Source organism: Electrophorus electricus, chromosome 13, assembly GCF_041902795.1.
Source record: "Electrophorus electricus isolate QZ-2024a chromosome 13, ASM4190279v1, whole genome shotgun sequence".
NCBI lineage: Eukaryota > Metazoa > Chordata > Actinopteri > Gymnotiformes > Gymnotidae > Electrophorus > Electrophorus electricus.
In genome coordinates this window covers 14,750,230-14,761,286 of record NC_137509.1, presented here as the reverse complement: position 1 = coordinate 14,761,286, position 11,057 = coordinate 14,750,230, and the positions used below count along the sequence as shown (strand labels likewise).

General features: G+C 36.5%; 1 protein-coding gene across 1 annotated transcript; it reads right to left on the bottom strand.

Annotated features, from left to right (window-relative positions):
• Positions 1–4,842: 4,842 nt before the first annotated feature.
• Positions 4,843–7,111, bottom strand: LOC145643501 (uncharacterized). The gene is made up of 5 exons (XM_081694927.1): positions 7,071–7,111; positions 6,740–6,798; positions 6,288–6,650; positions 5,752–6,102; positions 4,843–5,206 (listed from the first exon to the last, which is right to left on the bottom strand). The coding sequence occupies exons 2-5, from the start codon at positions 6,783–6,785 to the stop codon at positions 5,079–5,081; spliced, it is 888 nt and encodes a 295-aa protein (XP_081551053.1). The 5' UTR covers positions 6,786–6,798; positions 7,071–7,111; the 3' UTR covers positions 4,843–5,078.
• Between the last annotated feature and the right edge of the window lie 3,946 nt (positions 7,112–11,057).

Below are 11,057 nucleotides of genomic sequence, written 5' to 3'. Positions count from 1 at the left end.
GATTATTTTAAAACAGAAGCATGATGTTCTATCAAGACATTGAAGTTATATTTTATAACATTTTATTTAAACATCATTTTAAACACTGTAAAACATGAAAACTAAGTGGCTAGTGATTCAAATGTTTTGAATCTGTTTTTATGTTGGTTTCATACCTATGAGAATACACACACACAAACACAAAGCAAAGGCCTCGGGAAATTAGTGAGAGAGTGATAAATATGCTGAATCAACATATTTATATACTGACTTGTGAACTATAAATATTAAACTGCAATAAAAACAATTTTATTGTGAGGTATTTTATGTTTTCATGTGTATTTGTGAGGTAATTTATGTTTTCAAGTGTATTTGGACAGGTTTTATCAGATCTGTATCTAGTGTATTTACATGTTTGCTTATAAGGAAAATAAAACCTGCAGTTTTCACAGTCTGACTTGTGCATACACAAACTTGTCTTTAATGGGCTTTGCTCTTGATTTTTTTGAATATGCCGGCTTATGAGAAAAACTCCACGCAGCATAATTCAAGGAATCCTTGTCATCAACCTGCAAGAGTAATAAAATAAAATAAAATTCATAACAATGCGAAACTTTAGTTGTCAGATTTCAAATGAACGTTCTGTGTCATACAATGAGAGACCACTTTTTTGAAGTAGGTTTATTGAGATTTGAATAACATCAATTTAATTATGTGGCAATTCAGAAATAAATACTTACCTGATTCAATTGTATTGTTTGAGCAGTTAAAGAGTCTTGAAAACAATCAGAAAGTATAATTAACTGTAGTTTCACATTTAGAGATACTGGATATTCATGTGCAAATATATAAGAAAAGTTGACAAATCCGTACCTTTTTGTCCATACTTTTGTAACATTCTGATAAGCATTATAACCACAATTACAATTATGATGTTTGATGATCCAATAAAGATCATCAAATCAGTATTCTAGTTCAATGGCATCTTGAATTGTACTACTGTACTGTACTGGCTTGGATACATTCTATGAGTAGATGGCAAAGCACTTTGTAAGTCGTAGTTCATTGTATTGTCCTATCCTCAACTATCAATTAATCTGGTTAAAGGCATAACTCAAGAAATCAACCTATGGCTGTTCTATCAGAAAATACCCATAGTTAATTTCACTAGTCAGAGTCAACATCAAATATATGTATATAGCGCTTTTTACAACTGATACGTCAATGAGTTGTTCTTCATGCTGTGTTATTTTAAGATTTGTTTTACATGGATGCTACAGAGATACTCATCAGTATAATTATAATTATAATTATATATATATATATATATATATATATATATATATATATATATATATAAACAGTTTGTTATTGTAGGGGAGGGTGCTGTGTTCTTTCCTCTTTGTTGTTGTCATGCTGCCAGACACAAACAAACTACAATACCCAACATGCTGTTCGACTCTAGGAGGGCTACTGACCCAATCATCGACAGTTCATCACAGCCTCATCACCTGCATATTGAGTTCACCTGTTTCCCATGTATATAAGCCATTCTAAGACTGTTTGTTTCTGTGAAGTATTGCCTCCAGTTTACCTGAACATACTGAGTGTTCTTTTCCTTTTTTTTTTACCTAGTTTTCCCGTTACTCTCAATTCTGATTTTTGCTTTCCCCTTGTTGGATCAATTGTATGCTCAAAATACCAACAGATGTGTCACGTTTAGTCCCTCCCAACTTCTGTGTTCCATGTTTTCCCTGTCATGTGTATTTTAGTTCCATGCAATAGTTTCGTTTTCTCCACCCCTCGTTTGTTTGTCCACACCTTCTACCTTGTTTAGTTCATGTATTTAAACATGTATTTCAATCCTAAACACCCCAAAATAAACTATTGTTAACCACAGAAGTTAAATGCATTTACCTCAATAAGAAAGAAATAACGTGACTGCTTGAGAGTACATTTTTAATCTGATATATGAGCCAGGCCTTCATTGTCATACAACTAATCACTTCAATATCAATATTATTTGATCTTCTTACTTGTCTGCAATCAATCTACAATCTACAATTTGATCTACAATCTTTAACCATTTTTCTCATTTGCACAGAATGATGATGTCATGATTCTCCAGGCAACTAGATAGAGGGACACACACACACACACACACACACACACACACACACACACACACACACACACACACATACTGCACCTGCCTTTTTCCCATTCACCAGAATACTAATCACAGTCACCTGTCTCTCATTAGTTCTTGTGTTCTGTCTCCCCATTTCAAGCCCACAGGAACCCAAGTCCAGTGCTGATGCTCCTTTTGCACATTTGCACACAGATTAGTAAGTCATAGATGACTAGTAAGAAGATCAAATAATATTGACGTTGAAGTGATTAGTTGTATGACAATGAAGGGCTGGCTCATATATCAGCTTAAAAATGTACTCTCAATCATTGTCAAGTTATTTCTTTAATATTGAGGTAAATGTTTTTAACTTCTGTGGTTAATAATGATTTATTTTTGGGGTGTGGGGGTAGTAGATGGTTGGGGCAGTCGTGGGTGTGGCTCAGGGGCTGCAATCTTAGGCATCACATGTGAGGTCTTTTTTATGGTATTAAAAAATTAGAATGTAGTCATTTAAATGAATGTGAATAGTATGTATGCAAGCTCAAACACAATATGATCCTTTTACATAAAAAATAGAAAACAAGAAAAAACATAAAAGAAGCAGGTTTTCTATCCACCAGGTTTTTGTGAAACAAAATTTGAAAAAAACCCAACACATCCAAATATGACATAAAACAGTTTATGTTAGAACAAGGCAGAAAAGTCAGAATATCAATAAAGCCCAAATAAAAAAATAATGATGGAAAAGGGGTTTTTGAATAAGCAATGACATATCAAGCCTTAAGTCACATGATTCTGATGGCACAGGAGACCTTTCACTGGAACCCACTGGCCCTACAGATGTTCTGATCATGATGCCTAGCTTTTTAAAGTTCTACTTTAGTTCTACTTTACTTTAATTATTATATCTATACCAACTCCCTTATACAGAATCATTCACACAAGTCTAACTACACCTCATACATACAGCTAATTCCCAGAAGTTCCTTCTACCAAACAATGCTAAATTAACCAATAAACCTATGGTTGGCTAAATACCTGTCCAGGCCCTGCTCTCTAACTGGAGCCTCCAGCTTCCAAGGCCCACCAGGCTGGTGCCCACTAGAGTTTCTCTTCTTTACAGTTGGTTGGGCAAAAAGTTTTTTTCAGTTATGTGGCAGTTCGGTGATATCTGTAACATCTTTGTAGGTTTTGCTTTCATGTTGTGGAAGTAGGTTTGGGGTCCTTGCCGATAATTGTAATGAGTTGCAATGTAAAAATGTTTTATAAAAAAGCATTTGTTTTATAGGCCATCATTGCACATTTGTTTGTCTGGTGGATATAGACATCCTACTGAGAAATGTCTGTTTAATCGTGCCTCTTCGCCACATCGTATTTGCAACGAATCGTCATAGAAACACCAACCAAAGAAGGATGCCCAGGAAGGGAAAGAAAAAAGGGAAGAAGGGGAGAAGTATGAGTATGAAGAGCGAGGGGAGTGCAGTGATGTCACTCTGGAGTCGGACCCGGGGTCCGATCGTGAGGAGGAACCTTCGATGGAGGTGGTACCTCAGGGGGATCCATCCTCTTAGACTAACGTCATGGGCTGCAAGGGTGATGAACCCCCAGCACTTCGGGCTCAACCTGCTTAAGGGTTTACCTCCCGCCCCCTCCTCAAACGTCTTCATGTCTGTGTGTGTTAATCTGTGTTGCCATGCCCTGTCGTCATCCACCTGTTCTGTATTATGTTTAATCATTTTGTGTGTGTATATGTCTCCTGTTTTGTAGTACGTGTTTGTTGGTGTTTAAGGTGTACAAAGTGTGTGTATGTGTTGTGTTGTATGTATCATTTGTCTGTAGGAATAAGCGTCTGTTTAATCATGCCTCTTCTCCGCATCCTGTTTGCAGAGAGGGAATAAATTAATATCTTTGAGGGTTAATTGCCATTCAAACATATTTCTTATTTTACAAAGTCATCTATTAATTTCTCTGTCAGTATGCTAGCTAAAAGCTATGTGGAAGAACAATTAAGCACAACTCTGGCTGTATCAAACTTAAAATATGTATGTTCCTTTGTGTTGAATTGTCCATTAAAAAGTCAGTATATGAGATTCAAACACTTAACCTTTAAACCAGACTCAAAAGTTTAGTTTGTATGTGATTTATTTGTTACAGTTATATTAACCCTTTTCTCAGTACCAAACAATGCTTTATAAACAATTCACAGGATCCAGTCAATCCACAATTGAGAAGCATCACCCACAATATTCTCAGCCTGAAACCATAGCCCCCTGGGGGATGGCATCAGGCACTGGAAGGTAGGATAATACGCAGTTCACCTAACCTCCATGTTCTTTTGGACTGTGGAAGTAATTCAGAGACACTGAAGGAAACCCACCCAGACACAAAGAGAACATGGAAACGCCACCCAGAGGAACACAAACCCAATACCCTAGTACTGAGAGGCAAACTTGTTTACCACCAAGCCACCATGTTGTTCTGAATGAGGTATGTAAATCTTCAAGCTGGTTATTAAAGGGCCCATATCCTACATTTTAAAAAATGTTTTTTTCCTTTATGTGGACTTCCATTTGTCTGGATTTTAGTTGCAAAAACAAAAAGTAATTAATTTTAGATTTACATTTACCTAAATTGCTGTACCTTGAATAGGCAGAAATATGTAAATAAGCTTTTCCTTCAGAGACAGTTATTTAAAAATGGGCTGTTTTTGCAGCTTCTGTATTGACTAACATTGTGCGAACATTGTGTTTTGAAACTTGAAAGCATATTTAGATATTACTTCAACATTCTTTATTTCAATGAGGCAAGGGAAATTGAATTTTCCATGACAATAATCATAATGCATCTCCAGAAGAAATCAAATAAAGTGACATGTATCATGTGGTCAAAATTTAACAGACTTTTAAAAGTGGAAAGAAGATATGTAAAGATATATGTAACATTTTCAATATTTGTTAGGCATGTTTTAATATTTTTTATTTAATTTAAAGAAACAATGGAGCACTGTAAGAGTAATAAGCATGACAGCAAGAATCAGAGATCTTAAAATGGAGAGCCTGGACAACATATTCATCTGTTGAATACAACTTCCACCTGCATGGAAAAGAAAGCAGCAATTATTTACTGTATTTCTTTGTACTGCATATTGAAAGTCATATGCAATAACAGTAATTTAGACTTTCGCCCAAATAGTTTATTTCCGATAAATAAAAGGAATAAAACTGAATAATTATAGATGATGTAATCTTATGTATTCATAAATAGCTGAGAATACACAGTTTAATTAATTCATGTTTCAAACCACTTAATCCAATTCAGGGGGACCAGAACCTATCTCAGCAGCACAGGGCGCAATTTTGGGACCAACCCTGGACAGGGCACCAGCCCATCACAGGCACACATGCATGTTGGGCTAAGACACCAAGTTATGCTAACATGCACAACACTGAAATGTGGGAGGAAACTAACTCCACTCAGTATTTTACAGTAGTCTATAAATATCTATAATTTTTAAAAGTATGCTATCTATAAGTATACTATGTATTATCTTTAATCGATCTAACCTGGTGTTAAAACACCAAGTAGGATGTTGATCTAGGGTTTGCTTTTTTCAACTGACATTATATTGCAATCCTTACCTTTGAAGAACAGTGTAGTTCCATTCCCAAACAGTATCTCTCCACAAAGAGCCACAGCACAGTAGTAAGTCCCAGCATCAGAGAGGCTGAGATTCCTCTTTGTGAGCTCATACACACAGCTCTCTGTAGGAGAGTAAGCCGCAGAGCTCTTCTGACACTGACCCTTGCTGTGTCCATTGATATAAATAATTCCTGGTTGAGACTCTTCTGAACCATGTCTGAACCAATAGACGCTGTGTCCTCTGGCACAGATCTCAGTGAGGACTGTACACTGCAGAGTCACAGAGTTTCCTGGATGAACTGGCTCTGACACAGGCTGCTGGAGAAGTGTGTAGCTGGAATAATGTGCACCTTAAAAAGTAATGAATTAGAAGCAATAAATAACTTTAACAAAGAAGTAATCAACTAATGTGTAACATAAAATATTACCAAATAAAATGACCTTGATCCAAAATGTCTGATAATAAATATCTGCAATAATATCCAATTAAAATTCTTATTTCTGCATTAGCATTTGGGTTGAAAGTGTGACTAACCTTCAGAATCTTTGATCACCAAAACGGTTCCATCTCCAAAAGTAATGATATTCATAAAAGCCACAGTACAGTAGTAGGTCGCCGAGTCAGACTGCTCTGTTTTCACAATGCTCAAAGCACAACTACTGTCTTCAGTTTGTACAATATAATGGTTTTTGTCAAAATCATTATAAAATGTGGCTTCTTTTGAGTAGCGCTGAGAGTCTGCAACTAGTAGTGGTCTCATTCCGATAGTCTGCTTGTACCATGAAACTGTATTCATAAATTTGGAGGAATAATTACAAAGAATTGTCACATTGGCTCCAAGTTCAGCCATTATAAGAGGGTCCTTTTGCATAACCACCACCACCTGACATTGTGCATCTGAAAATGCAAAGAGAATATATGCATAAAAATTAAATGAAAAAGACACTGTAATCATATGAGAAACTAAAACAGAAAATCTAACTTACAAAAGCAGTCTGAGTAAAGGGATATAATCAAGAACAGGAACCTCATTTTTCAATGAAGTCTGGAAGAAAAACATTTTTTGTAGAAATATATGTTTATGAAAGTAAATTTATGCCAGTGTGTTTAAGAACAATATCATATTAATAGACTGGTAGAATCCAAAGACAGATCCTCTAAACAGTTTAACCTTAATCTGTAATTTCACTTTTAAAATATCCACATAAAATCATAAATACTTGATTATTCTGATGGTCACCTTTCATATCATTCCAGTACTTAAGAAATGCATCTGTTTTCAGAGAGGCATGCACAAAACAAATTTGTTCCACTTACATGCTCTTTGTATAAAGATTTGGTGGAATAATCCTTTAACTCTGCCCATGTATTCATTTGCACAGAATAATGACTAGTGAGAACATCAAAGGATACTGACATCACAGTGTTTAATTGGTTGTATGACAATGAGGGGCTGGGTCATATATGTCCTTAAAAACCTAGCTACATTTGTATTTTTTTAAATCACTCTCATTTTCTGGTGATTTTTCTGTTTCCATTTCTCTAAATTATTAGTATTTAATAAGTATAGTATATTAGTACATTTTCTTGTCAATTTCAGATGCATCATATCAGGTGACAACTGTTGACAAAACCAAGCTCCAACAGCTATGGATCCAGTGAAGCAATTCTTCACATATTTATTGCACTGAATCTATACATAAGTTTCATTGTAATAAAATATATACAGCCTTGGAAACCCATAGAAAATGATGTGTCTGGTAACACATGTATTTGAGTGTAGCAGTAATTCACTTCAAATGGTCTCGCATTGTGCTGAATGGCCTCTTCCTGTCTTTTGTTCTACAGAATGTCACTGACTCCACTGAATGTGGTGACTGCTGGGGACTCAGACAGTCTGAGCCAGTGCTTCTCTTATGTACTCCTCCATGGCCTTGCTTCCTAAGCATAACACAGTGGGCAAGCTTGACTGTGGGGAGACTGTGGAATCAGGCAGGAAATCAATAGTACAATCTTCTCTATTAGGTGGAAGAGTCGTGGCATAGATTTTGATGAAATCTACTGAGATAGCAGAAGCTGTAGTATTCTTGCAGCAGCTGAAGGAGTTCCAAAGTATTTGGAAGAGGAAGAGGCCAACCTCGTCCTTGAGGGAGTGGGAGAACCTTCCACACTGACAAGAAAAATCTTAATGTGAAACCAAAAACAAAATGAGAGATTGATGCACAATTCATTTTTAAACTGTCTTGCATAAAAATGTATTGTCAATGTTAAAATATCGTTTAACTGTATAGTTAAGACTGTGAATTTTAATCATTGCATTGATTCTTCCCACAGGAAAGTGATGGGATAATTAGTGTATAAAAGCCAACAGACCATCCAGTCAGAGCAAGCCCGTAGAGGCTGTTATAATTATGGAATTGAGAAAGGTGACTTACCATATCAGCAAGCAGGCTATTTTTATGTTCAGTGCTGTTTCCCTTTTATGTTGACCCATGGAGAAGGGAAGTGATATGTATATACACAACTCTGGAAAAAAGTAACAGACCACTACAAAATTATCAGTTTCTTTAGTTTTACAATTGATGGCAATGTGTTTGACCAGGCTGAGCATTTTTCTTTTATTCTATGAAATACTGGCAACATTTCTTTCAAATTCCAGATGCAAATATTGTATTTTAGAGCATGTTTTTTTTTATGAAAATGACTAAAGGTCAAAATAACAATAGTTACAGAAATAATGCAAAGAAAACAAGCTCATATTCATTTATAAACAACAAAGTACTAATATTTCAACATGGGATGAGTCAAGAAATCAATATTTGGTGCGTCTTGGCATGCTTTCCACCAGTCTTTCACGTTGCTGTTGGGTAACTTTACGCCACTCCTGGCACAGAAATTCTAGGAGCATGGCTTTGTTTGATGGCTTGTGACCATCCATCTTCCTCTTGATCACATTACAGAGGTTTTCAATGCGGTTCAGGTCTGGAGATTGGGCTGGCCATGATAGGGTCTTGATCTGGTGGTCCTTCATCCACACTTTGATTGACCTGGCTGTGTGACATGAAGCATTGTCCTGTTGAAAAAAAAAAAAAACAATCAGAGTTGGGGAACACTATCAGAGCAGAAGGAAACAAGTTTTCTTCCAGCAGTTTTGTAAGTGGCTTGATTCATGTATCCTTCAGAAAGACAAATCTGCCCGATTCCAGCCTTGCTGAAACACCCCTAGATGATCACCGAATTTCACAGTGCACCAAATTTCACAGTGTGTGCAAAACACTCTGTCTTGTAGGCCTCTCCAGGTCTCTGTGTAACCATTACACGACCAGGTGTTGGACAAAGCTGAAAATTGCACTTATCAGAGAAGATGACCTTACTCCAGTCCTCTATGGTCCAATCCTTATGATCTTTTGCAAAACTGTGTAACTCAGCCCAGCTGCTGCATGCCATTCTGTTTGTAGGTCACTTGACGTCATCTTACGGTTGTTAAGTGACATTTGAATGAGATGGCAATCATCATGGTCACTAGAGAGTCATTTTTTCGACCTCTGCCAGTCTGTAGCTGTTGTTGTCCCATGTGGTTGTTGCTTGACCTAGTTCTTATAAACCATAATTTTTGAAGTTTTCAAGATAGAAACAAGCTGACACTCACTGTATCCCTCTAACAGTAAAGCTACAATTGAACCCTTCTTTTCCTCATTAAGGACCTTTCTTTTCAACTCTTTTGGTGTGATCTGTAGCTGTATTTTGAGTACACTTACTTTTTGGTTAGTTCTAGAACTTCTTTTCTCATCCAGCTGGTTCTATAACAAGAGAATAGTGATGACAGCAGCAGTGGTTTAGAATAGGATTTTGTTAGCATCTCATTAAGTAGAATGAGGTGAGTCTGTAAAGGAATTCAACACTTGAACGAAATGGCTGCTGTACATGTGGAGATGCTGATTTAAGAAAAAAATAGAGTGGTCTCATTTTTTTTCTGGAGCTGTACATATATATATATATATATATATATAATATATATATATATATATATATATATATATATATATATATATATATATATATATATATATATATAAACATACTGGAAAAGAGAACACAGTTACACATACAGGAAAAGAGAACATGGTGTCCCAGTTCAGCAACCAACTGAGAAATTGTATGCCCAGCAAACAAGAGAGGAAAGGCTGAACAGATAAATTCTGTAACATCATCATAGATGGCGGACACTGCACCATCAGTTCGAGCAATTTCAAAATGTGATAAAGCTAGAAAGCGAGTGGCAGTTGATGACACAATTTGTTGAGACAAACTGTAAAAGAGAAAGCGAACACTACAACTTTAACCTACACTCAATGTATATGGGTTGGATAGGCCCCAAGATGTTCCCCCTCCCAAAAAATGATGACATAGAACATTACCTGAAAACCTATGAAAGGATAATTCACAAACCTGTAAATGACCTTATAAGGACTGGACTCTAGACTTAATCCCACTGTTGAGTGAGAAAACTCGAGCAGTGTACATCACCATACATCAACTGTGAGCACTCTAATGACTACAAGAAAGTAAAAGATGCTGTTTTACAAAAATACAAGATCAAAAAAGAAAGCTACAGACTCAAGTTCCATTCAAAGTTGGTTCCAAGTGGAGAGACATTGAAAAATTGCATGCCAGAGTGAAAGACCTACACAAGAAATGGATTCCTGTTCTATGCTGACATGACTAGATGTAGCATAGTGAGCTTTTGCTGTTGTATCCCATCTGCCTCAGCGTTCAGTGGTGTTGTGAGATGCTTTTCTGCTTACCATGGATATAAAGAGTAGTTATTTGAGGTATCTTTCTCTCAGTTTGAACCAGTCTAGCCATTCTTGTGTGACCCCACTCATCAACAAGGCATTTCCACCCAGGAAGCTGTTGCTCACTAGGCTTTTTCTGTTTTTCAAACCTAATCTAATGGTCAGGTATTTGGGACAAGACAAGTGGTTAATGTTCCATTTCTACTGGATAGGCATTTGTGGTGATATACATCAGAGGCATGTATCATGCTGCAAATGTCAGTTGGATAATCCATTGACCATCAAAGAAAAGTGGCATTGTACCAATCACCTTTAATCAAGGTCCCCTTCAAAACAATTTACATTTATGATGCTTTTATCCAAAGCCACTTACAATGATGACTGGGTACAACTTGAACTGAGGGTTAAGAGCCTTGGTCAGGGGCCCAACAGAGGCAGCGGTGAGGTTTAACCAGCAACCATCCGATTACAAGTCAACTACCTTAACCACTGAGCTGACACTGCCCCA